Genomic DNA, 27,708 nt, shown 5'->3' with positions numbered 1-27,708 from the left:
TTTACTGTTACCATGCTCTAGTGGTAAATAAATGATGCAAATTTCATTTTTGATAGCATAAGGTAACATCTTCATGCATGAATTATGCAAATTAAGTCCTCATCTGCATGATTTATATCTATTGATGATCTTCACCCAAATCACATAGGTATAAGTATGGAAGTCAGGTCCTTGCATGAAAGGCTATTGTTATTATAATAGCTTTTCCCATTAACCATACAAATGACGCCCTCCTTTGCATAATTCATGCTAATTCACCCATACCTGATTTCCTGTAATATTTTTCACTGCACGTAGAATCGTTGGAGGCAGTACGGTTACATCTACAAGGAGACTATTGGGCCTCAGACGTTGGTTTTTATCGGAGATCCGGACGACGTGGCGGCTGTGCTTCGGGCGGAGGGTCGCTACCCACGGAGATACGCTTTCGAGAGCTTTTATATGGCCAGGGAGATCTTGGACCAGAAGTTGGGTGTCTTCCTCGAGTGAGTTCAATTTCTCTTACATATGTTGCTTCAGATTATTACTAAATGTTTCATTATTATTGATCATACTTGATCTAGACTACTGAACAGTTACTATCATGTTCTTGAGTTTATCTTTGTGAAAAATCATTACTAGGGTTTACTTTAGAGTTGCACAACATTCTAGACAGGACTTGTGGGAGGTCACTGTTCACTATTCTCCAAGCAGAGGTTTTGGTCGGCTGGGGTAGTAGTGGCCGGGGGGTTTTAACATTGCCTCCCGTAATGGGAGGCAATGCAAAAAAACCCTGGCCACTACTACCCCAGCCGACCAAAACCTCTGCTTGGAGAATAACTGTTCACTAAATCCTATTGCCTTTCTTGGAGCAAAAGAAGCACATTTTACCATGCCATTTACCAATGTTAACACAGACAATTTTTCACCTTTCTTGCCAGTGTACAATGCAGCAGACCGTGACATATCTCTTGGTCAGAATATACCCATTGGTATATCTCAGCCTGCTACACCTGACGTATCTTTTTCCTACCTTTACTGTAGGAATGATGAAAAATGGCAGCACTACAGGACATTTACACAAAGTTGCATGCCAGTGTAGCAGGCAAGAATCTACCCCTGGCCAGAATAAATCAGGCACACATGATGACAGGAGGCAGCATATGACGGAATTGTTCTCGCGAGAACGGCGCATGTCACACGAGATTGCGCGAGAACACACGTGAGCTCTGAGATCAACTGAATCTGGGACTCAGAGCTTGACACGTATCTGGTTCGAGTCGGACTGCACTGATTTCCGTCCGCTATCTGCCCCTTTTGCGCGCCTGTTTTTCCACCGACGCCCGTACTACTCCTCTGACTCTCGCCCAGACCTTCTCCCCGAGACCAGCAACTTCCACAACCGCCTTTCCTTCACATTTCAAGCATGTACGGGGCAGGTAAACGGAAAACGAGGCCCCCGGCCCGGTTCGCACTTTCCCCCACCGAAGAATCTGAAGAGGGCGGATGGCACTCCACGCCTGACGCCAGGTTGACTGAGCAGCTGAACAACGAACTTTTGGACGTCAGCAGGCGGATAGAACAGATGAAAACCGACTTGGGCATTCAGGAGGCAGAACTTGAGACGGCAAAGACCCCCCTCCCCATATCGCCGCGGCCACGAGAAGACGACGTCACGGGTCTTCGGTCCATCTTCCCAGGGGGCTTAGCGGCGCCCGGCTCCCAACAAGATGGCCGTCGCCAGCAGAGTGCTCCCGTCGACGTGCAGAGGCACTTCGCGCCGTCCCACAACAACGTGCCCACCTTGAAGGAGGTGCGGGCCTTTCATTATTTGCACAGTAACCCGCCACCACACGCGCCAAGACCTTCAACCGGGCAGCCGGCCTTCGGCGGCGCACTCGGAGCCGACAAACGCCCTCCCCACGCCAACCCGCAGACATCTCCGGACGGCGAGTCTCTGATCCAAGGTAAAAAACTTTCAAGTGGTTTATCCAGGAAGTCACACGACAGAGTGGTGAGGGAAGTCGCTTGGCCTCATGAATTCGTATTTTCGGCCACAACAACAGTCACCCATGACTCCCTAACGTGGGATCAGTTAGTTGCAGGAGAAATGGCAATTATCTTGAGTCCGAACACAAATCCCATGGAGAGCCGGAACCGGGGCCATATTTTGAGGGGTCTGATGCTCGACATCCCCACATATTCCTTCATCGGCATCAGAAACTTTTATAAGATTTTGTGGATTCACGTTGAACATGGTCTCGTTACCATCGATACCAAGACCACCGCAGCAGAAGTGCATAAACTCAAAGAAGACCATCTACGTAAAGCCTCAGCTGACTTCGGCGGTGCGAGCAGTGTGCACGTTATCCAGGGTCAAACAGCCTACATGGACAGAGCAGCCGGGCCAAGAACCACGTGTTGTTACAAATACCAGGGCAACATGTGCTCCTTCGCTACAGACCATATAGCTGCCTCAGGCGTGTTGCACATCCACGCGTGCAGGGTCTGCTCCAGACATAGACCGGGAGTGGATGCCGGGCATCCGGCTATGTACTGCCCACACAACAAGGACCAGGGTGGTCAAGGCAACTACGCAGCGGCGCGGGACAACTTCTGACTAGTCCCCGCCCACAACACAGAACTGCCCAACCTGGAGAAAACAGTGACTGGACTCACAACTTCAAGCCAAGTCACCCGCCCCTCATCTCTGCCCTTCCCAACACCAAAGGTTAGCGACTCACGCCCACGCCCTGCCCCAAATCCCGCACACACCGACACAGCGAGTACCAGCACAGGACCCCTCACACTGACGCCCCCAGCACCCACGTCAGTGAATCCCTGCCCCGACGACCGTGCCTTCAAGCCCTCATACGTCCAGATGGCAAGCACGTCCCAGCAGCCCCCCGCCCTGAAGCCCGCAGCCACACAGATGGCGAGTCCCTCTCCCGCAGTTGCAACCACAGCACCCACATCAGTGACTCCCCGCCCCGAAGACTGTGCCTTCAAGCCCTCATCCGTCCAGACGGCAAGCACGTTCCAGCAGCTCCCCACCCTGAAGCCCTCAGCCACACAGATGGCGAGTTCCCTCCCCGCAGTCTCAACCACAGCACCCACGTCAGGGACTCCCCGCCCCGAAGACTGTGCCTTCAAGCCCTCATCCGTCCAGGCGGCAAGCACGTTCCAGCAGCTCCCTACCCTGAAGCCCGCAGCCACACAGATGGCGAGTCCCCTCCTTGCAGTTTCAACAACCAGCGCTCAGCCCAGACAGCTAGTCCCACCACCCTTGTCGGCAGAGCAGTATGCAGCATGTTCATTACATGAAGTCATCCATGCCTCAGACGCAACCACAACACCGCCAAAAACCTACAGCAAGGCCGTAGATCGCTACATGGACAAGGAGACCGGGCATGGAGCCACACAGGGGCCCTTCCAGTTACCGCCGTTCGGAAGCGACTTCATCACATCCCCACTCCAGATCGCCCAGAAACGCGCCGAAGGCATCGGATAGTAGTTGTGGTTTTCCCCCAGGGTCCGCGGTCAACGAGGTACCGCGACCAAACATTATTTAGGCAACCCCGCACAAAAACAGACAAACTTACCTCTCATCGGAGTCTTCTTGGCGCCTTCGGTCTGGCCGTTGACATCTGTGATGCTTTGAACTCTGTACCATCACTTGCGAACTGATTAAAATGATGTCAAGTGCCAATTCAGACTCTGTCTCTTCGAGTGAGAACAATTAGAATAAATCAGGGGCACACTCTAGCCAGGGTTCCCAGAAAGTACGAAATGGAACGAAATGGAACGAAATGGAACAAACTAAAACAACACATGTAACATTATGAAATGAAATACCAGTAGATAGCGACGTACAAGGAATGTTGTAACATTCACGTTGACCGGAACAGGAAGCATTAAAATACAGAAGTGAGTGGTAAATAAATAATTTAACATGTTTTATTTCTTGAATCTATGGAATGCTTCCTGTTCCGGTCTACTGTGAATGTTACAACGTTACTTCTATTTCGCTATCTACTGGTATTTCATTGCATAATGTTACATATGTTGTTTTAGTTTGTTCCATTTCATCCATTTTGTTCCATTTCGCATTTTCTGGGGACCTTCTAGCCAGGGGTATGTCTTTGCCTGATACACCTAACTTATCTTTTTCCTACCATTACCGTAGGAATGATGAAAAATGGCAGCACTACAGGACTTTACTGAACAAAAAGCTGATGCGGCCCCAGCAGGCGGCAGTCTTCACCCCCCTGATGGACGAAGCCGCCTGCAACTTTGTGTCTTACCTGCGAAGGAAGAGGGACCAAGGGGGGAGGGTGACGGACCTACAGGGGCATCTTTTCCGTTGGGCCATGGAATGTAAGTACTGTGAATACATTTTAATTCCGTGGTTTTTATTTCGCGGTAGGGAGAGAATAAAGTGTTTGCAGTGGTTTTAAGTTCGCGTTTGAAACAATGGTAGCGCTACAGTCATAGGTGGGCAAAAAGTTTTGCGGTGGTTTTAAGTTTGCACTGAAAGTTCACCGCGAAAACCGCGAACATAAAACCATCGCCAACATTTCTGCATTTACAGTATTGAGTTGTCAAGTGCACGTAAATATACTCAGCAATTTTACTAAATGCATCTTGCAATCTCACTAGTTGCTGCAGTAGCTTAATAATTTTACCAAGAACAATGCAGTTTAAAAGTTAAAACTGGAATATGAAGACTTAAGTATACTTAACAACAGTCTGAAGGGAAAAGGTATTTTGATACACACAGTTTCATGGATTCAATAAAGTCTGATGCTTTTCCTTTCTGTCCGATGTTTTTTTTACTTTCGTACAATTCACCAATTTCACACTTCCCATAATTCCTAGTGCTGGGATCCGGAAACGGATATAAGTAATTGTCAAGTACTTTTAAACTAATAAAATTGCTTGGTACTACTTAATGCATCTTGCCGCACATGTACATGTGCAACTTCCAAGCTGTGAACAATTCTTTCCTCTGTCCAGCTGGCTGTACGGCCATGTTCAACCAGCATCTCGGTCTCCTGAGCAAGGATCCACCGCAGCTAGCAAAAGACTTCATCTCTTCCTTGACCGACATTCTTGACACAACCAACACCATGATGACCATTCCTCCAAAAGTTCACAAAGCCCTGAACACCAAGGCCTGGAGAGGGCATATCGATGGCTGGCAAACCAGCTTTGGAATCAGTATGTTAACTTTAACTCTCCTAAAGACTAAATCACTCTTAAGAACTTCAATCTGTTATTCTATAGCTAACTTCAAAATTTCAAACAAGTAATGCATCAAATAAAGTACATCAAAGGTTATATTACTTTTTCAGATGCTCAAATTTCAAGAATGTTTTGTATACCTGGTACAATTAGTACCTCTACCCTATAGCCTACAAAAATATCTAGGTGCACATACACCCAGTATTTCGAGCCCCGGTATGTGTGTGTGTGCGTGTGTGTGTGTGCGTGTGCGCGTGTGTGTGTGTTTGTGTGTATGTGTGTGTGTATATGTGTGTGTGTATGTGCATATACATGTATTAGTCCATGTATGTGTGTGTGTGTGTATGGTATATGTTTGTGTGTGTGTATGTATGGTATGTGTGGTTGGGGGGGGTTGAGATGGGTGTAGATTGGAAGGATGACACAAGAGTTATTGGTGAGGGGATGAAAGCTACAATCTGTTTTAGCATTGTCAATATTTTTTATACCTCATGTTGATGAAAAGATGGAAATAATGTATTATAAAATTCTTTTGAAGCCAAGCAACTCATTGAGGGGATAATGGAAAGAGAGATGGAGAAGAATGAAGATGATCAAGAAATCCCAGACCTGGTCTCCTATCTGCTGTCAGTAAAGCTCAGCCCAGAAGAGGTGTTGGGAAACATTACCGATGTGCTAGGGGGCGCTGTTGATACAGTAAGTCACATTAGGCTATGTTTTTTCCATTTTCGTGATGACGCGAAAATGGATCTGAGATGAGATCATATCATGGTACCATGGTAGGTAGGATGGATCTTGAGCCAACCCTGCATCCATGTTTGTAAAGTATATCTGTAAACTTTACACTGTGGTGTTCACCTTTTAGATCATAGTTAGGTTATTGTTACATAACAAAATTCTCAATGAAAAAACTTTTTTGCGGGTAACAATAGCTTTATCTAATTTTATGCCAAAAATAGTGTAATGAAACATGCTCATAATTGCAGTAATCTTTTTTGATAAACTAGAAATGATTAAGGGCTTAGCCTTGTGGTACACTGCATTACTAGTAAATACAATATTATCTTTCATGTTTTGTATGGAATGTTTCAGACATCCAACACAATGTCTTTCACCATGTACACTTTGGCAAGGCACCCTGACATCCAAGAGAAACTGCATGATGAGGTGATGAGGTTTGCTCCTGATCATCAGGCACCTGTCAGGCAGGAGCAGGTCCAAAAGATGCCTTACCTCAGGGGCGTTACCAAGGAGATTCTACGGTTTGTACTGTAAATCATGAAATTATGACATCGCAAGTACATGCCTTCTCTATGCATTACTACAACTGTAGTAGTTATTGTTTCAACTCTGAACTTAAAAGCAACCTAAGCAATATTAGGGCGTTGAAAGTCGCATTTTCAAAATCAATTTTCCAGTAATTTCATCATTGAGCAAATATGCGATGTCGTTGTGTGGTGGGAACTAATTGAAAATCTGAGCAGACCCTTGAGACAGTTCCACAAAGTGCAAGTGTGGAGCAAATATGTATCTGTTGTGTATTATTTGATTGTAAACCCTACAGCAATTCAGCACTGGCTGCCATCGCACGGGTAATTTCGTACCAATAAACCATTATTATTTCCTATTCCCCATCCCACACAGGTTGTACCCAGTGGGCTACATCTTCAGTAGAATCCTGAACCAAGATGCTGTGGTGCACGGGTATAAAATCCCTGCTGGAACAAATATAGTGGTAAGAATTAATATTCAAACACATTTAGTGTAAATCATTGATATTGGAACATTTCAAATGATATAGAATTTTAGCCTTGACGGTGACAAATTAAAGGGCCAAGAAGTGAGCCTTGTGGTACAACGCTTTGTATACAATGTATCTTGGTTACATGATTTCATTCTCATCAAAATCACATAATGTTTCTTACCACATATCTTCAAAAACCAATATAGTCTGAAGTAAAACAACAAAGATTAATTAACTGTGTTGTTTTGAAAAAAAAAAAACTAATAGTTTGATGCTGTGTAATTCTCAGATTTGTCCATACGTGATGGGGAGGGATCCGAAGAGCTTCGACAACCCAGAAGAGTTTCGCCCTGAGAGATGGTACCGAGAGAACAGCGAGAGTGTCAAAGCCTTCTCCTGGCTTCCTTTTGGCTTTGGGCCACGAGGCTGTGTTGGTGGGTAAAATTCATCATCTTGTTGTGTTTCTAAGTAGCCGATGAGCATGTCCCCATGGCGCAAGCGGTAACACAACCCCAAGGCTTCGCCATCTGGATCAAATTCTGTAGATCCTAGGGCCCTAGTTCGATCCTAGAGGTCGACTCCAGCTCGGACATGTAACGTATGTAAAGGATTGCATTCGTCATTTCGGATGGTGACGTAAAGCCGGCAGCCCCGTGTTATGAGGGAGCTTCAGGCATTAGCCTCAAGCGAAAAACCTCTGCACGTAAAAGAACCCGACGCACTTATCGAGAAGAGTAGGGGTGACCTGGTGTACTCGGCCAAAAACGCGAGCTGTAGGGAAGCCGCATTGCACTACCACTACCTACTTGAAAAAGCATCATGCTTCACGTCCCGAGCCACCTCACGAGCCACCCTGTCATCATATGTCTTTGCACCTGTTTTCCTCTACAGATGATCTTACATGTAGATCACATATTACTGAATGTACTGAATATTCTGTTTGATTTCTCCTTCCACAGGCCGTCGTATTGCAGAGACAGAGATGCACCTGGTTCTCATAAGGGTTGGTATTTTTTGGCAGTGGCTCCGCTCAGGGGCAGAGCCTGCTTTATAGTATTAGGCTCTGTTTGAAAATATTCAAAAATTTGCATATGCCAGAAAGTCTATGCAAGCACACCCTAGGGAAATCAAATTTTTGGTTACATCTCATGCATGGGGGTGGTCCAGACGCAAACATAGGAAAGGGGCTGTTTTGAGCACTATCACAACCGTTTATTCATGTTTTAGAAAAAAAGTTTTATTATAATACAACTTTAACTCTAATTTCGTTTTCACAGTTTACCTTCTGTATTCTGTTTAACATAAAGAAACTTGTTTGCAGTATCTTGAGGTTTGCTCTATCTGGTGTTCGACTTTTACAGTTACAAGTACATGACATAACTTGTGTTTTGCAAATTAAACTAGATAAATAATACATTGGACCGTGGGAGTCTCAACATGTATTGAATATTCGAGTGCTCAAAACTTAACCATATGTATTGAATATGTCTATGCTGTACATGCATCTTAATTGTGCACTGGAGAGTCACTAAATAGACTAATTTTGATAATCAAGTGATGTAAATGTATTCCCTTTCTCCCTCTCACCATGTTTATTTTATTTTAACTTTCAGATTATCCAGAACTTTATGCTAGAACAGGAGAAGCCTGAAGAACTTGTGGGCAAAATCAGACTGGTACTGATCCCTGAGAAGTCTGTGGACCTCAAGCTCACCGACCGCAACTAGTGTTTGAAGGATTTTACTTTAGAAATAGGGATTGATAAATCCATTCAATTGTGACTTGAAAAATGCATCATAAAATGTGAAAGGGATTTAAACTAATGCTCCAGGAGTGTTTTAACATCATATGTATGTACAGCAATATATGTACATGTAATTCCCATAATTGCCGAGCTATGACGAAATTAAGATTAAGTGATCACCCCCTACAAATTGGTATAGGAAGATACAACCGGACTCCTCCGAATGACAGACTTTGTAACTTTACACTTTGTAACAACCGCGAACTGCATTTTGCATTAGCAAGTACGTTATACAGTGACATACGTAATTCTTTTATCAGTGCCCTGAATGCAGAAACACACTATCTAAACAGTAAGTAAAAGAACAATTGTATATATAATGACATTTTCAAACAACATTGTACAAGAAAAGTGAATTTATGTAAAGAAGAGGGAAGAGACGATAGATTTAGTGGTAGCATAGCGTTATTTGCTTAACTGTGTTGCAAACGGCAGTATAACTTTAGCTAGTAGAAGTACTGCTACTTTGCCTTTAGCCTTTCGTGTAATAGTATTACAAACTGCATTTATCCCAAGAAAGATCATCATCATTATTCATTATGTCAATTGGATGGGAACCGTCGAAGTTCAAGTTTCCTACACACGTTGTTTACGTGCGAGAACGTGTCCAAATGGATAACTGTTGCCCTTGACGGTCACCTCTGTGAACCCGACTGAGCCCAGCAGCCTTTTGAACTCTTGCCCGGTACGCTGTCGGCCCCCGTTAACCAACATCATGTGAAGATCGTACTTGTGAGCCATCTCTGGACCTGATTTGTTATCGTCCAGAATGTGTTCAGCGATCAACACACCTCCTCCTGTAGAAACAAAACATCGTTTGTTTTTTAAACGAAAAAGGTAAGAAATATATTCACAGGAGACTTTGAGCCTTTTCAGAAATAGTGACGCACTCACTTGTAGACGTTATCTGACGGAACATGACGTCAGTAAATGAATCTATATTCTTGGAAAAGGCGGCAGCATCTCTTGAAACATAGATAAATGCAAATTGCTTATGATGGGACGAAATATTACAATGCTCAAGCTTTCAGATGCGATTTTGACAGATGTTTTTCTGAATCGAATCATCTTCGTTCAAATAACCTCCACATTCCCCACTGCATTGGCGTTTTTTAATGCAGATGCTACTCGCAACAACTCTAGAAAGCTTTTTTTGTTGTGGCTTAAAAAGAGAAATCCACCCGCCTTGAGGAAGACTGTCGTGCATCTTGGTCAGTAATACAAGAACCTTGTCTTCAGTCCAGTCGTGAAGAATTCGACACACCACGTACAGGTCTGCCGGTGGGAGAGGGTCTTGGAAAAAGTCCCCTGAAGATATGATGTTTGATCCATCCCATCATTTTCATCTATCCAGTCAGACTACTGGTTATTGTATTTTTATAAGCCGCTTCACGGTTTGAACTGAGTGTGCGCGAGGTCAAGGGTGAATGCCCCTATTTTGTAAAAAAAATCTTGTATAGACCATGCTTAACACATAGCCAGATGTGTTTTGTTTCTGTCTCCCAATGTACCTCTCTTCGCATGCACAGTTTAAACCATGAAGCAGCTTATTACCAAAATTGTTATGAGTGGTAGTCTATGGATGAAAAGACAAAGACGTAGACATATAAACTCGGCAGAAATAGCCAAGTAGGAACCAATGCGTCCCCAACTATGGCAACAAAATTGTTGGGAAAATGAAGAACGTCAACGTTGAATATAGCCGTACGTGTGTTCTTTCAAAAACAAAGCTCGAACGGACTGACAACGTTGTATCAAATTTGCGACTGTACTATCACAAACACAAAAAACGCACTTCTTTGATCCTTGTCAAATGATATCTTCTTTGACACAATCTATGTCCTGTTTTTCCTCCCACCTGGAATGAAAGAGACCCGTTCAGCATGTTCAGCAACAGGTCTTCTGTCCTCTGCAACCTTCACGACTTCGGGCAGGTCAAAAACTGAGACAGCAGCTTTTGGGTAGGCAGCAGCAAGGTGGTAGGCAAGAGGTCCGGTACAGCCTGTAAAACAACAGTTCTGGGATCATTCCTATTTGTCCATTATATGGCTCTGGGGAAACCCTCTCAATCAGAATACAATGGGATGGGGGCAGGTATCGACTTCCGGTCGCCTTAACCCACTCATGACGTCACACATATACGTAAGATCAGTACGCTTCAGGAAAGTGGGTCAAATACTAAAGGTTGGAAAAAAAATACTTGATGAAAGCTCATGAATACGGCCGTTCGGTAGGTCATCCGCCTTTCAAGTTGAATAAGTAAGAATTTTTAAAAAGTTTGGTACATAATACAATATATATTCTGACACAAAATAACAAAGTGTGTTACAAAACTAGTTGCAGACAGACATCTTGGAACCCTCCTCACCTCCAATATCGCAGATGTTCTGAAACTCAGCGAGGTCGAAAGCCGAAGCGGTCCTTGCACCAAAGACCGTCGTCAGTCCCTCCATCGCACCCATGAAGTATTTCTCAGTGCTGATAAACAATATTCACAAAACAGTTTTGCTATGTGTCAACAACGAGCTCTACTTCCGAATTCCCAACAAGCCTAGTCATCTTAAGAACCAGTCTTCTTCACCTAGCAGTTTTAATTATAACCGGTCACAGTTGTGCCCTTGGGGAAGGTAGCAGGAGGACTGCCGGAACATGGACAACTACTAAATGTTTTGGTTTTGCAACAAGGGCGCTGTAAACGTCCCTCTTAAGATGGTCAATTGTTGCATACCTTGCAATCACCAGTCTTACCTGTATACATCCTCAAATGTTCTGCCCCGATCAAGTCCGTTAAGAGTAGAGAAAGCCGGTCCTTCTTTTACTGCCTTTGGAAGATCACCCCAAGGAGAGCTGAAGACGACTGCCAGACGACCCAGCCAGTCTCCCAAATTTGTTGAACTTGATGGTGTTAGGAACATCCTGCTGGCCTGAGTCAGTTGATACTCACCATCACCTGTGTTCACGAGGAGGACATAAATAAGCCGGTTCAGGGTTTAAACTGCGCATACGTAGTGTGATGCATTGTGGGTCATAGGTCAAAAGTTGAAGGCCCTGAGACATAAACAAAACACATCTAGACATGATAGACATGGTCTAGACAAGAACTCTTTACCAGCTGCAGTTAGGGTCTTCATATTTGACATCGCGCATGCGTAATGTAAACCGTGAACCATCTTATTCCCTACATTGGGTTTCCGCCTATTTTTCACTGTTAAGGAAATGTTGGATCTTACTTTTATGATTATGTCAGGCATACAACATCAACGTTTGATATGCAATCATAAATTTGCTATGCTCTAGCCAAGTGCAAAGAAAACGTGGACAAAGAAACAGGTACTTACTGTCCAAGAAAACAGGACAAGGACGAGTGGCACCTCTAAAAAGAGGATGAACTGAACTGAACTGAGCCAAGTGCCCATCACCGGAGAAAAGAACTGAGATGGATTACATATGGTATTATCATCATTTTGTCAGAGTGCCTGTCGACAGCGGCTGACTCTAGATTACCTTTTTTATATGTATATATATGTAAACACAATGATGCTGTTAATGAAATATCATCATCTATCTTTAAAACGTATGATCTAGATAAAAGTGGATTTAGCTCCCTCCCTTTGTTTCCACATGAATGATAAAATGCGTATTTGCCAGCTCTACAGCCACTCGTCCTTGTCCTGTTTTCTTGGATAGTAAGTACCTGTTTCTTTGTCCACGTTTTCTTTCTGCAACAGACCCAGGCCTGCACATGCGTTAAGGAGCCGCTTGGTGGCGTCAGTGTCCGCTCCAATGGCTTCAGATATCCTCCCAGCAGTCATAGGAGCCGCTGACTTGTCCAGAAGGTCGAAGATGCCCAATTTCAAACTGGTGAACAGAACCTGTCAGAAGTTAAAAAAAAGTAACTAGTTGATTGTATCATCTCGACCAATCGTCCCCTTTGAAACTCAGATTCGAATCAGCCATGACCCGACAAATCGCTTCCTAGTTTGCCTTAACGACTACATCTGGCAACACAAACTCGCCAGTCGGAAGGTTGTCATCAGCTTTTAAATGATGTTTTCAGATTGATGATCATGGCAATTTGGAAATGATACAAGCTGACCGACATTAAACCTTTGAATAAAACTACTTTTTCTTCAAATTAAGGTAAAATGGCGGTTAGCTTGCATCGTTTCCAAACTACAAAAATTGTCGATCTGAAAGGATCCTTCAAAAGAAGAAACCTTCCCACATCCGACTGGCGAGTTTGTTTTGCCAGATGTAGTCGTTCAGGCAAACTAGGCAGCGATTTGTCGTGCCATGGCTGATTCGAATCTAAGTTTCAAATGGGTCGATTGCGGTCGGGGTCTGTCAAGTACCAAAATTGTCGATCTGAAAGGATCCTTTAAAAGAAGAAACCTTCCCACATCCGACTGGCGAGTTTGTTTTGCCAGATGTAGTCGTTCAGGCAAACTAGGTAGCGATTTGTCGGGTAATGGCTGATTCGAATATGGGATTCAAAGTGGTCGATTGGTCGGGGTGTGTATGCTGAGCATTCAGTGTGTTAGACTAGAGTGACCAAGGCCTATATATTGAATGTCCTTGAAGGGCAAAGATACAATTTCTGAAATCGACTAACACACTATTACAGTATTACGCCGTACAACACTTACCTGAGACTTCATAAAGCCTTCGGCAATGTCGAGAATATGTCGAGCATCGTTCTCTGCCTCTACGGCTGCCATATTTGTAAGTCTACGACTGGCGTGTGATATATGATAAAGGTGTCACCTCGTTTTAAGCCAGTGTGTTACACCCAAAGCAGTCAGACCGGTTTAATAAATACAAGACCTTTTTACCTTCGCCGAGAAGGTTATGCAGAGGGTAGCGTTTGTATGTGTGTTTGTAAAGAAGCAGAATAACTGGAGAAGACCTGGATGGATTGTCTTGCAATTTAGTAGGTATGTAGATCTTGATGAGACCTGGAAATGATTAGATTTTGGGTACCCTAGCGGCTTGTCACGGTACTGCAGCGGAACTTCCTGTTTGGATATTTCGTGTTCTGGACATGCTTTGGAACTGATTTTGGAGTGGTAGATAGCTCTTTAGACAGAGAGTAAGTGCTATAGATCTGGGCCCCCTGGCGGCTTTTTTGGAACTGCAGGAGCAGGTTTTGCTTCAGACTTTGAAAGGGAATAACTCAAGAAGGGCATGATTAATGGCCATGATTTTTTGGTAAAAAAATAGCTTGAGTGATGATGTACATGATTAGATACTTATTAAGCAAATCAGTATCTAATTTGCATAATTAATGAGGAAAGTTTGTACATGCGCCAAATTCCAGGATAGGACTCTCAAACCTGTGACACATGAAACTGGGGAAGAGAGAAATATCATTAGATATCAACTATGCAAATGAAGACCTCATTTGCATAATTAATGAGAAAATACTATAATTAAAGATGGGCTTGATGGATGGTCATGATTTTTGCATATAACTTACGTGATGATTTCCATTAATTAAGAGAAACCACAATTTACACAGATATTATGTGTTTAACGATTACAAAGTGTGCTTAGTTTCTTTTCTCTTATTTAATGGAAAAGTAGGCTACAGCAACCATTCATCAACACAGCGCATATTCAGAACCATGATGCCCGCTCTGAGGCAATTCATACCTCACTCCACTCCTCTCCAGCAACAACAACAAAAAGAAAAACTGATTGCAGTTCAGAAATGAAAATAAGCATGTGGCATATAGAGATGTGCATTTTGATACTTGTGCAGTTCCATTCTCCTACAATAATTGTAAGTGGGTCAGGGAAATTCGCGGTCACTCCTAGCCCTCTCGATCTCTGCTTGCCTATTGGGGAATAGGAAATTACCCCTTAAATGCTAATCCAACCTCCCGTATAATGCTGTTTGCCTCCGACATGCTTCCAAGGGTGTGTTCAACTTGAAATCAACTAAGTCGCTCGTAAAAAATCTGAACAACCAATTGAGGTACTTTATTATTAAGAAGATATATTCCTCTACATTTGTGCCAAACTTCAACCTATTTCATACAAAAAGGAACCGGCTATGATACAAAAGTCGTTTCTTTCTGACTTACCCTCTGTCATGATAGGTGTCACCCCCGACACCAGATAATGGTATGACCCAGGATGACCCAGGACCCAGGGGGCATAGAGCCCTTGGCTGGGAGAGGTCTGGGATCAGTTACACAGGAAGTTGACCAGAGATGGGCCCGAGAAGGGTGCCTGTGCTGTGAGTTGAATAAATGTAGTCTACAGAGATCCTTGCGTATCTCCTGATGTTGGAATGAACCTTCGATTCGCGTTAGAATCGTAATAATGGCGTTGTCGGCTTGACGTCCGGAGAAACGTGGAAAACTGGATCAAGGAGAGACCTTGTGTTTGACTGCAAGATCGGAGAGATGTGGACTACACGTGGCATGGGGCCACTGGGGTGTGGAGGCCAGGAGAAATCTCACGTTTGGAAAAGTGTTGACCTAAGCCTGGAGCTGTAAGTGTGAAGAAGAGGATTCTTCATTGTTGGCAGCTGGAATTCAAGGCCAAGGGTGGTTCTGCGTGGAGCAGGTAGCTGTAACGTTGGGTAACCTAAATTCGGGATTTTTCCGATAATGGTTGACTGAAATCAATCTAGCAGAACAATAAACCATCCTTTTTTTCTATAATTCTGTCAGTATCATGTACTATCTTTGCACTAATCATATATATGGTAGATTTTGTCTCTAGTCGTGCTGACACCATAATATTTCAACTTGAAACTACCGTCCGCCGCACGCACAATGACAGTGTTGTCGGACAGGGGGGCACATTAATTCGGGAGAGAAGATTCGTCTTGAATATCTTACCGCTAATTACATTTTATACAGCAGCTATTCGTTCCATCCTTGGCTTGAGGAGAGTGCTATGGATATAGACGTGTCCAAGTAAAAAAAATACACGAAAAAACGGCCGTACCGCACACATCAGGCCAGTTCGGGAACAACCCGTGTGTTGAGTCGGTAGAACTTCACTCAAAGTCGGCCCATCGTCATCATCGGGCAACGTGTAACGTTACATTATTCATGGCAAGTTAGCTGGATGCCGTAGCAATGGTAATACTACTATGTCCATGTGTTCCTTGTTGTGTTAGGAGCAAACTTTGAGGAAAATATCTTCCTCAGTCCACTATCACACGCAGCATTTAGACAAAAAAGTGTTCCTCACAAACCTTTGCCGTCTGCTTGACAACAGGATTCTGGTTAACAATATGGCGGCGGGAAAATACACGTGCCGTAGGTTGTAGCAACAGAGAGGAGTTTTGATGATTGATCACACTTAGAGTCCAGTTGTAGGTTAGCAAAAGAGATTCTAATTAGTTGTCTTGTAAATAATTGTGTTTAGCAGGCAGGAGATGTGACATTTGTCTTATAAACCAGCGAACAACCGTGCAGTGTGAGTCTCCCACGAAGCCCCCAGACTCTGTCAATAAGGGACGGAGAGGTTTTGACGTCGCCAACTTCTAATGCATGGTTATCGAAGCTTTTCAGACAGTGTTCTGAATGCGTTAGTCTGTCAAGTTTGCATTTCTAGCGGTATTACTGATGTTGCATCTAGCACATATCCCTAAATACCCCGTTTTCGAAAAATCCCGACTTTAAGTACCCCACGAATTTAGGTTACCCAACGTTAAGTGTGAAGAAGGGGATTCTTCATTGTTGGCAGCTGGAATTCAAGGCCGAGGGCGGTCTTGAGGGCAGCTAGCGGACGCTATGCTGTGTTTGTGACGGAGGTCAGAGCCGGGACCTGAGGGCAGAAGCGAGCGGGGAACCCGTGGAATCGTGGTAACTGCCTTGGTTGCTGAAGACATCCGTTGTGTGCTTGCAGACGGGGCAGGTAGTGGACGCTATGCTGTCTGTGGCGGATGTCGGGGCCAGGACCTGAGGGCAGAAGCGAGCGGGGGACCCGTGGAATCGCGGTAACTGCCTTGGTTGGTGAAGACCGTCCGTTGTGTGAACAGTTCGATTGTCAAGTTATCCCAAGGACTGGAATATTACTAGAAGTAGGACAGTCAGGTGGGTTAAGTTGATAGGTTGTTTGAGGACTGGACTGTAGCAGTTAACAGTCGGTAGCTTTTACCTTGTTCGCCTAACTTGATTTCATAGTAGAACTTTGTGTTATAGTAGGCTGTGTGACCTAGTTTCATTTCTGTTTATATAAGTTGTGTTTATGTAACCCATCCTAGAACTGAGAAGTCACAAGGGCTAGTGACTAGCAAACATCTGGTCTTGCTTAGGGTGGAATTTCTTGTAACTCAGTAGGGGAGGTACATTACTGTTCATAGTGGATGTATGTAAAGTGTACCAGTGTTGCTATGGTAATTGTGAAAGTCACCCAGTAAGGTAATTAGGGCTTGCTGTTTGTTGTATGTAGTGTAGTGTCTGTTGGTCTCAACTGCCTTGACTCGTGTCGTCAAGTCATAGAGTTTGGGCAATGGAAACGGGAGGAAGGTGTGTTTGGGTAGCCAGGCCTACCCGGGTCAGGGCGGATGGTCCGTGCCTAGTGCCGAGGTAGGGGCGTTGACACAATGGTTCGTCCCAAGATTGTGCCAAATCTCGGAAGATGACGAGAGGAAGACTGGAAGAGCAAGGGTTGGGTGTTTGTGTTGTGGTAGACAGTGCTAGAGATGTAGCGTACACACCAGGAGCAAATTGTCGAGCTGTGCTGACATTTCAGTGAGTCTATTACAAGTAACAGTAACAGTAGGATGTATCGGTAACATGATATGTGTTTTGTTAGGTTAGAAGATAACTGATGTAAAAGATAGTTATCTTCCTGGGGGAGGTGTCATGATAGGTGTCACCCCCGACACCAGATAATGGTATGACCCAGGATGACCCAGGACCCAGGGGGCATAGAGCCCTTGGCTGGGAGAGGTCTGGGATCAGTTACACAGGAAGTTGACCAGAGATGGGCCCGAGAAGGGTGCCTGTGCTGTGAGTTGAATAAATGTAGTCTACAGAGATCCTTGCGTATCTCCTGATGTTGGAATGAACCTTCGATTCGCGTTAGAATCGTAATACCCTCGTAGAAGTCTTTCCATATTATGTCCTGGATTTGGCATCAGCACACTATCACGCCGTACAACACTTACCTGAGACTTCATAAAGCCTTCGGCAATGTCGAGAATATGGCGAGCATCGTTCTCTGCATCTACGGCTGCCATATTTGTAAGTCTACGACTTGCGCGTGATAGATAATACAGACAGACGGCAGCTCGTTTTAAGCCTGTGTGTTACGCCCAAAGTAGGCAGACCGGTTTGATTATACAGATAGAACAATTAATGCAGTATATCTGGGGCAAACACCTGCGTGTATGTTAATTAAGGGTAAATGACCCGCGGGACTTCCTATATTATGAACTGAAAGAGGGGACACAGTTGCAGATAGCTGATAGCTGTTCTACAGTAGCCTCCTTTGCATATTCATCAAGCAGAGGCTTTGGTCGGATGGGGTAGTAGTGGCCGGCCAAAACCTCTGCTTGGATAATATCCTTTGTAGGCCTTCTGGGCCGCACCAGCGAGGTTTTTTTTGGGGCGGGGGGGGGGGGGGGGCGCTGATTCGCGATTTTCAACTTATCGAGTCCAGGGACTTTAGCTAGGGAAATCGTATTGCCGTCCACAGGCTAGTTTTACAGTGTCCTTGAAACGCAGTCGCAGTCTATCGCGGGCCCTTGTCCCCTCTTTCAGTTCAGAATATAACAACCTGTTATTATGTACCAGAAGGACAAATATAAATTTTCAAATGCGTTTCTCAGAAATCTAAGGAAAACGTATTATACGGTACATTACTATACTAGAGGATCTATGCGTCATACAGGAATTTATATCTCTTATATGGATTTATTAGTTTGGATAAGCTATATGATAATAACGTTAATGAACCACTTATTCCTCAGTGTATATTGTGTCATAAAGCCTTGCCATTTGCTATCACCACCGAAGAAATTCACGAACGAGGTGATTTTATAAGGTGATTATACAAAATGACCAGGACTTATGACACCATATACACCACGGTGTGGCTCATTAACCCTTAATCATCATAAAGCTAGATGAAGTCAACCAATGAGAAAGCTCTATTTTCCCATAACCACCGGTCATTACATATAGAATACATATAGAATACAACACGGGGTATTCCGTATCACCCGAGGTTCCAGCATGCGCCAGAAGTTGAGGGAGTTTTGTGTCCTTGAACACAAAACTGTAACAACATTGATTCCAACCTCCGAATCCGGTATTCGAGTTTTCGGTGGCGGCGCAACCGGCGCGCTCGAAATGCATTCTAAATATTCTATGGAAGCCCGTACCGCGTGTGGTACAACTACCGAATCTGTGGATGGATCTTTATGAGATATGTGAGAAAGGAAAGAAGTCACGTAGGTTTGTACTGAAGAGTACAAAAGCAAGCTGCATATCCCGACAGATTTATTTGAACCACTCACACGGGGATGCTCTTTTCGATAAGTGTGGTGGATTCTTAAACTTGGTCGGTGTGTGGCTCTCCTGGCCCCCTAGAAGCTTTTCCTGGAACCGCAAGAGCATTTTTCGTTGGAGACTTTGGAAGATACAGCCATCGTACATACATACGTGGTTTCCTGAATAAAGCACGCGTGGCATGTGAAATTCCAAGCAATTCCGCTAGGGGGCGCAAATCCAACTCAATGTATTTGGTTGTGCAGGCGTGAGGAGAATTTCATTCCCTTAGAGAGTATTTGTCATTTTTTTTATTTCAACGTTTGCCCAATAGAGGCTTAACGTCTATTGCATTCCTGTCCAGAAATAGCTGATAATACAAACGTATAAGACATTGCAGTGACATCGTCCTGGACCGACTGGCTCAGTACACTATTCTAAATGTACGGACATGTGTTCGAATGTGTTTATGTGCGTGTTGGCGTACAGCTGTGCGCATGTTTGAAATAAAGGCAAATAGAACTGTTGAAAGAATTGCGTGTATTATGCTGTAACGGAACTTTTGAAGTGACTGCTTTTGATAATTTTCGTGTATTTTCAACGACATTTAAGTACAATCCCTTCGTTTATTCAAGGCGGTTTAAGACAGTCTTGAACCTCCATGGTTTATTCAACTGTGCTATCTCCATCTGACGGCAACAAAAAATGGAAAGAACCTTCCTTTAAAAAAAGCGAAAAATATAACGAATGCACCCACACGTAGGTTAAGTCCAAGCAGTTCAGTCAAACAAATGGAAAAGCTAGTCAATACAATAACGTTAACAACATACAAAGTTACACCCCCCACACACACACACACACACAAATACTTGTGGTAGATGGTTATGTAAGTACGGTTACCGTTACTGCGTTAACCAAGGAGCCCAATACCCTAACTATAACTCAGCTTCGACCGCTAGTGCAGTTCATGATTGCGCACCGTGACAGCTTTGTGGATGAAGGTCTTATGGCCGACTGACCATGACCGCACTGGGGAGAACCTTAGTTTGAAAACAACACAAGGGTGTCGAAGCAAATATCCTTTCTTTTCCGTTGTTCTTTTGAGAGTAGAGTTTATCTAGCGGTTAGAAAAGTTGTTGTAGTGTGGTACTAATCGTTACCGTTAGTTTTCGTTGTAACAGATGGAAGTAAACCCGAATGTTATTTAATGGTGCGTTTTGATTGGTTCTTCGCCGCGCCCTGTCATTGGTGCGTGAGATCGCTGAAAGGTAAGCGGTAGCCTAGCATCTCAGCCATATTCGGGTGGCTGCAACGTATACGTTGTCTCTTACCGCAAACACTTACGAAAGACAAGCGAACGAGATTACCAAACTCTCTTCCTATGACTTTGTATCAAACCCAGTTACATTTCCCTCAAATGTTTATTATTTTCTTAAGAAAAATCCCATTTATGCACTTCGATGTATGATAAACAACTTTCGAACAATCTACAAGACTTTATGACATCACCATTGTTTAACCCATTGACCCCATGACACAGACTATTGTTATTTGAGAAGCCCGCTTGGATGTTCAAGATGCGCTCGACATCTTAGAGCAAACAAAGATGTCCCTTCGGTTTGACATGCTTGAACCCCAACATTCCTATCCTTTGAGAGCCCTGTAGCAGCCGGGGACGGAACTTTACGGACAGCGCGGCCTCTCGCAACCCAACTACTGGCATTTCTTCGTTAGGTAAGTCAAATTCTACGCTCTGTACAAAAAGAAGGGACGTAATAGATGCTCTAGATGTACTGGGGTTTTTCTTTACTGTTTTTATGTTGTAGATTTTGTGTAGGTAAAGAGAGTGTAGTGTGTGCACGCCGTGAGTATGTTGAAGCGTGGGGGTAAGGCGACAACAATGCGGACTATTCTACGCCTACGGTAGGGAAAGACAGTTAAGTCGGCGGCTCCGTGTTTAAATATGAGTCTTTGAGACAGACATGCACTAATCTGGTAAAAGGATGCCTCGTTGTCCCCTTCTTCATCCACTAAGGACATTTTTAAACAAAAGTTAAGCTCAGATTTGTAAGGCTAGAATGTATACCGTAAAAATGAGCCCTCGTCACCATGTAGGTTCTTGCATAACAGACGGTTTTGAGTCTATTAAACTTTACTTTATCGAACAAAACCAAGCAGACGAGAACGACAACATCTGAATGTGTGTTCGGCGTAATACACCACTTCATGATGTGTTGCACTTAAGAATGAGAACCTAACGAAATAAGACATTTATGTATAACATTCGGAACATGCGTCAAGGCCATGGCATCTTATACCATAGGACTAAAGATGCATCGAAAAACTGCTATGATAGAATCTTTAATTGATTGTGTAAACGTAGTCCTATCTGGTATACTTCAACTTATACATCTCTGTCTAAGCTACATACAACTCTTTTGAAAAAAAATCGTTCTTTGTCTATGAAATTCGTTCAACGTTCCATCAAATCTTCGGTTGCTCTTGAGTGACTCAGCGATATATACGCTGACTCTGGTTTGTTACAAAGTTCTTTTCTGTGGATCCGCTTTTTCAAGTTCTGCACTGCACATCAGTCTAGCTTCTCCAACTTCTAGCTGCCTGGATAGTGTGCATCTCTATTAGCATTGGTCAGAACAATGCAGTACATGTATAGAGCTATTCAAAGAAGCCACTAAACCTCACCACAATTTCCAAACGTTTACTATGGAAAAGAAAACTACAATCCTGCATGTTAAACTCTCGAACCCCACTCATTGCAGAAAAACCGGGTCACTTCGTCTTCCACTGTTTCCAAAAAAAGAAGTCAAACCCCAAAAGCTTCATCTTTTTATTCCGTAGAAGTTCTTAGAATAGTCTGTATACTTTTTCTATATGTTGATATTGTTTCATGTTGCAATACGCCCTCGGGCAAGAACTTGCTAATAAAATTAATTGATTATACATGTATAACTAACGGAAGTTGCCGTTCAAACCAGAAGCACGCCTCACGAAGAAGGCCGGAGATGAGTGGGTTAAAGGCGCCGGTGTTTTTACACCTGGCGCTCTTACTACTGCTGCTGCTGCTACTACCGGACCTCTCAACATCGACGTTCTTGAACTTCAAGAAAGGAGTGGACTACAAGTACAGGATTGAGACGGAGTCCGAGTTGTCTAACGTGGATGACCCGTTCCACCTGGGTGCTCAGGTACGTAATGATAAATGTTAAAGTCAACCAAAGCATGCGCAATATTAGGGAAAAAAATGGAAATAAAAAAAGATGCTGAAATCTTTATTGTAGTTACATTTACTAACACTGTCTTGCACATTTGCGTAATAACTTCACACTTTGAGCATTCTAAAACCGTGCAAAAATATGACATACAATGATCCCCTTAGTTTCGCGAGCCTACAAAAACCCCGGCGACGATTTCCAGTTAGTTCTCACATCACAAAGACGTCGTATTTTTGCATCATGAACGTCACTATACATTGTGATAGTGTTGTTTGAATTAATCATGTGTGGAAATGACTAAATAAATTGATTTTCAAAATCCAATTTTCGGGCCCTGATATTGCTTGGGTTGCCTTTAACTTTTTTCTAGAAACGTCATCGTTAACGTTGCAGGAATGACAAGTTGAATTTGATTATGGCAATAACATGTACTAACACAACTCCACGTACCAGGGTTATGTTAGTACATGTTATTTTTACATATTTCCGTCACCCTGAAAAGATACGTCCAAACAGATCTCCAACCCAACGTCCTCCAGTATAATGCATAGCTACATACGTACTGTAAATAGATTTAAGTTCTCGGTGGTTTTAAGTTTTCGGTCAAACGGTCACCGCGAAAACCGCGAACATAAAACCACTGCGAACATTTCTGCATTAACAGTACATAAGCTGTGCATACCTGGTGGTGCTTCACTAGAGATTTCTCAAACCCACTGTTTTTCAAAGTGGCAGATTTATGTAACCTGGTGGATTGATATTAGTGGAAGTTACATACTTAGCAGTTAGCTATATTACAGAAGCAGTCAAACGCTTTGGCTTTTCCATACTTACCATCACGATTCAAAACAAGTAGGCAAAAGTCTTGTAAATGGGCTACTCAGAGCGTGGCATTTTGCTCGCCACATAAAAGTACATTAATTTCTTTGTCTGTAATAGTAACATAACGTTAAGCAAACGTCGCGCGATGTACGAGGCAAAGCAATAACTAGATAAACATGATAAATGTATCACTGATAGATATGATAATGTTAAATGATAAATAACTAGTATAAAAGCAACAGCGCCAGCACTACGCGCGAACACGAGTCTGATTAATACTTTCTGAAGGTTGTGGCTTGACTTTTTATTGTTTGAATATTACATGTTTACAACAGGTGAGCTTCCAACACCTGGTGGACACGGATGCTGGGCAGGAGTGTCTTCTTAAGGTGCACAGCATGATATATCAACACGTCAACGAGAGAGGTGGGTACGGAAAACAGGAAATACAGTATTTGTCTGTCAATGGCGTGGAATTCGAAACGTTAGAACATAGGAAATGAAGGTCCCTAGCGTACAACATATGTGTGTGTGTGTGTGTGTTTGTGTGTGTGTGTGTGCGCGCGTACATGTATGAGTGTCCGTGTGTGTGTGCGTGTGTATGTATGTATGTGTGTGTGCGTGTGTGTGTGCGTGTGTGTGTGTGCGTGTGTATGTATGTGCGTGTGTGTGTGTGTGTATGTGTGTGTGTGTGTGTGTGTGTGGATGCGTGTGTGTGCGTCTGTGCGTGCGTGTGTGTGCGCACGCGTATACACGTGTATGTGTTTTCTCAAAAAGAGTCCACTGCAGATTTTAGCCGTGAGCATTCTGAAGACGTTGGAATGTTCTCTGCAGTAGATATAGGTTAGCACGTTGATGTAAAAGCATTTCATTAAAAGTTATAATTGTGTTTTTTTTTTCCTCTTTCAGCTGTTGCAACTGAGCATTTCGAATTCTCTAAATGGTAAGCAAACTCTTGCGTATTTAGCACACTAAATACTCGTTTGAAATTATAAATTAACAAATTATAAGAGGAGATGGTAATATACAGTGAAGTGGCTTTTTTCTAACGGTTTCTTAAAGTTTCAATCGCATTGGCAGTTTCTGACTCAAACGACTAATATGTAAAGACAAATCATCGAAATATGGAAAAACATCACATCTTTAACTTGAAGGCTCCTCGAGATACTACGTACCATTATGAAGGAAAGACCAAAACAAACGAAACTGCATATTTACCAAGCAGTTGTATCTATCAAGTACGGTTAATTCAAAGTTGAGTTGCAAATTAGAACGATCCCGTGCACTATATCTTACATCATTAAGAACTTAAAATCAACTGACATCCCTTTCTATTTCAGGTTCTCCTTCGAGATTTCTGGTCGTGGTGAGATCTTTAACGTCTGGTACCCGCCAGACGAAAAACCTGAAGTCATTAACATCAAGAAGGGCATCATCAGCTTCTTTGCGGGCAAACTTCACCACAACCACGAGGTAAAACAACAAAAACACAACATTTGTAAATATAATCTAGAAACATGGAGCATTTCTTGAACTATCGTAGAGTGGAACTCGTTGCGACCAAGTATTGTCAGCAGCATTCTCAGACAGTAGATAACTTTGAACAACGCTTAAAGTTAGATTTACGTTAGGTGTGACAGGTCGTTCAGTGTAATATAACCATCTGCTTCTGCGCTGCGTGCCTGTGAAGCTGGTGTGTTACGCCGAAGGGCGGATATACACTGGCTACGTCGATACAGATACAAATTATTGCACTTTGTGCGAATTTGTCAATTTTTCCTTGCGGTCACACGGTGCGATGTGAAATACCTGACTTTTACAAACAAAACGGTCGCGCCCGGAATGTCACATTCTTTGTTTAGGCTCCAAATAAGATAACTTTATCGGAAATCGCAATGTTGCTACTGACTTAAAAAACAATTTACAATGATTAAAATTCTTGAAAAAGAAATTTGCAGTAATTGCTCCGCTTTAAGCCATTTTGCCGATTACGAATCAGTGAAATTTTCCACACAAAAAAGCAACGCAATTTTAGGAGACAGTTTGGCGCCGTTTGGCGGTTTGCGCCATGCACTTTGAGAACGAATTTCGCAATTTGGCGCCGCCCAGTGAGGTATCTACTTTAGTTTACTTCTAGTCCTTTACAAGTGCCTAAAACTGTGGCCTGTATACCAGAAAGATAAGAAGAACATCTCGCAAAGTCCTACATTCTGGACCTGTAAACGTTTTGCCGGGTCAGTGCTATGGTAGTCCGTGTTGAAAAAGTTCTGCTTGACTTTCCACGTGTTATCCGTTCAGCAAATATAACTTTGTCGTTAAGATTGTCAGTTTACATATATGTTTTTCTTCTTTTTCAACGCTTGTTATGCAGGTGGGAAGAGCAAATGAAGACCGTTGGTCTTACGTCACCAACGAGACGGGACACGAGGGTACGTGCCGTTTGTTCATTCGTTCGTTTGTTAATCAGCTTAAAACAAAACGTGCGATGAGGGTACGTGTCGTCCGTCCATTCGTTGGTTTGTTAATCAGTTTAACAACGAGACGTGCCTTGTGGGTACGTTCCGTTCTTTCAATCCTTCGTTTGTTAATTAGATTAACATTGGGGACGAAAGAGACAGGCTGTCCTTTTCATTTGGTAGATTTTAATCTAATCAATATTAATCAAGGCTCCCGCGTCGACTCTATTTCAAGCTGAGCAAAACAAAAATTGTTTTTCGCGTAATCCAGTGTTCTTAAATCTTAAGCTAGTATGAGTAGTTAGCATCTTTAAATCAAATGATTGACAGCCCTTACATAAGCTGCCTCAGCTTTCACTCATTGACGTCACATCCATTTCCATAGCAACGTCACTGCCATTGATTGCTCAACCGTCCCCACCTTAGTAGTCATGATCAATTGCTTCTTCCAGATCCTTCTGTTTATATCACGTTGCTATGACAACGGTGGTGTCGTCTGTCTTTTCCCGACATTGCGTGACCAATCTTGCCCTGGATCTGTCTGTCCGTTTGCAAACGACCGTCTTAAGTCAAACAACATAGCTCACGGTGGTCACTCCAGATAGAACGAAGATCTCACGGTATTCTGCGTCTAAGACTTGAAGGAGCTCGGCTGTCCTTTGAGTATAGGCTGCTTTGTAGTCAACGATTCAGAAAAACTGCCAGGCATACCGTACTAAAACTAAAAACTCCGCGACCCGTTTTGCGACTTTGTTCTAGCTTCTTTGTTTTATTTCTTTTTTCCCACGGGAATGTTTTGTTCAAAAACTATGTCAGGGTCACACAGGATAAAAATAACCTCAAAAACACTCATTTATTCTGTTTCAAATGTAAACGTTCTGGCGGTCGCAGTGAATAGCCTTGATTGTGGGCCACCGTAATGCCTTATTTAGGACGAATAAAAAAGAAATTCGATAATCCTCCCCAGAAAGGTAACAGTTGTATAGCATCACAAAGCTCACTTATCCCAAAGAAAACATTTAACAAGAAACGTAAACATACGCACAAAAGTAAAAAACTAACAAAAGTAAAAGTTACAAAACACCTTTAAGTTGCCTGATGTATAGAATTCGATAATACTCCTAGGAATGTTAACTTGCATAACATCACTATTATAAGCCCTGTTAGCGCACAGAAAACGAAAAACATTAGCATACGCACAACAGTGTAAAACAAAGAAAAATACAGTTACAAAACACCTTTGATCACCTTTTCTTGTTGCAAGAAGAGGCCATAGTGATTCCAGCTATCTGATTGGTCGACAAGGATGAAGTAATCAAGGGACGTCCTGGGACATCCCATGAGTCACTTAGAGTAACATGCAAACGCGAAGGGCAACAAAATGCACTTAGTAGTGTCATCTAAACACTCACCAGTACTTTCACTGATATATTTGGTGTCAAATAAAAAGCATTAAGTACGTCAAAATGTTTTTTATGTTCTATTATGAGAGGATCTTGTGTGCTATGATAGTAAGACCGCCTTTTTTACGTTTAGGAGTGCATCAATTAGTTTACGAGTTTTACACTACAGCAAAGGACTGCGGTGTGCCTGCAGAATCATGATTTTGTGTCTTCTGAACCTTCATAAACACACGAGTATGGTTTGTAACAAACAGTAATGTTCTAGTTATCGCTGTGTCTGTCTATCTGTGTGTGGCTACATGTATCTGTTTGGATGTCTGTCTGTATGTTTCTTTGTATGTTTTCAGCCATTATTTCTTTTTATAATAAAAAGTTTTTATAAGGACTTCCATCACAACCACATTTGATTTGAGAAGTTAATATTTGCATATATCAGTTTAAGAAAACTCCATTATTACACAACAACTTTAATTTTTAGCTCATTAGTTGGCAAGAAAGTACAGCTATCTAAAAAGATGTGCATGTTGTTTTTCTAGACAAGGTTTCTAGGACACCTTATAATA

General features: G+C 43.0%; 3 protein-coding genes and 1 long non-coding RNA gene across 4 annotated transcripts in view; 3 read left to right on the top strand and 1 right to left on the bottom strand.

Moving 5' to 3' along the window:
• Positions 1-9,801, top strand: part of LOC136421372 (cholesterol side-chain cleavage enzyme, mitochondrial-like) — a 10,408-nt gene extending 607 nt beyond the window's left edge. The window contains exons 2-10 of the mRNA XM_066408628.1: positions 298-485; positions 4,166-4,356; positions 4,996-5,199; positions 5,762-5,919; positions 6,316-6,485; positions 6,868-6,958; positions 7,257-7,401; positions 7,927-7,970; positions 8,581-9,801. Coding sequence (XP_066264725.1) covers positions 298-485; positions 4,166-4,356; positions 4,996-5,199; positions 5,762-5,919; positions 6,316-6,485; positions 6,868-6,958; positions 7,257-7,401; positions 7,927-7,970; positions 8,581-8,694 — 1,305 coding nt within the window. The 3' untranslated portion in view covers positions 8,695-9,801. The remainder of the gene's footprint in view (positions 1-297; positions 486-4,165; positions 4,357-4,995; positions 5,200-5,761; positions 5,920-6,315; positions 6,486-6,867; positions 6,959-7,256; positions 7,402-7,926; positions 7,971-8,580) is intronic.
• LOC136421373 (acetylserotonin O-methyltransferase-like) overlaps positions 1-18,058 on the bottom strand; it is a 27,646-nt gene extending 9,588 nt beyond the window's left edge. Inside the window, exons 1-5 of the mRNA XM_066408630.1 lie at positions 17,908-18,058; positions 12,466-12,643; positions 11,520-11,721; positions 11,140-11,249; positions 10,630-10,773 (exon numbers count right to left, since the gene is read on the bottom strand). Of these exons, the coding sequence (XP_066264727.1) occupies positions 10,630-10,773; positions 11,140-11,249; positions 11,520-11,721; positions 12,466-12,643; positions 17,908-17,979 (706 nt within the window). The 5' untranslated portion in view covers positions 17,980-18,058. The remainder of the gene's footprint in view (positions 1-10,629; positions 10,774-11,139; positions 11,250-11,519; positions 11,722-12,465; positions 12,644-17,907) is intronic.
• On the top strand, positions 14,861-17,778 carry LOC136421374 (uncharacterized). The gene is made up of 2 exons (XR_010753443.1): positions 14,861-15,355; positions 16,448-17,778. It is a non-coding gene; the product is annotated as an uncharacterized lncRNA (long non-coding RNA).
• Positions 18,059-22,234: 4,176 nt separating the features above from the next.
• Positions 22,235-27,708, top strand: part of LOC136422209 (uncharacterized) — a 52,196-nt gene continuing 46,722 nt past the window's right edge. The window contains exons 1-5 of the mRNA XM_066409854.1: positions 22,235-22,437; positions 23,622-23,712; positions 24,196-24,229; positions 24,627-24,759; positions 25,658-25,715. Of these exons, the coding sequence (XP_066265951.1) occupies positions 22,255-22,437; positions 23,622-23,712; positions 24,196-24,229; positions 24,627-24,759; positions 25,658-25,715 (499 nt within the window). The 5' untranslated portion in view covers positions 22,235-22,254. The remainder of the gene's footprint in view (positions 22,438-23,621; positions 23,713-24,195; positions 24,230-24,626; positions 24,760-25,657; positions 25,716-27,708) is intronic.

This window comes from Branchiostoma lanceolatum, chromosome 16 (genome assembly GCF_035083965.1).
Source record: "Branchiostoma lanceolatum isolate klBraLanc5 chromosome 16, klBraLanc5.hap2, whole genome shotgun sequence".
NCBI lineage: Eukaryota > Metazoa > Chordata > Leptocardii > Amphioxiformes > Branchiostomatidae > Branchiostoma > Branchiostoma lanceolatum.
The sequence above is the reverse complement of the archived record's forward strand: the minus strand, read 5'-3'. Positions and strand labels throughout refer to the sequence as shown.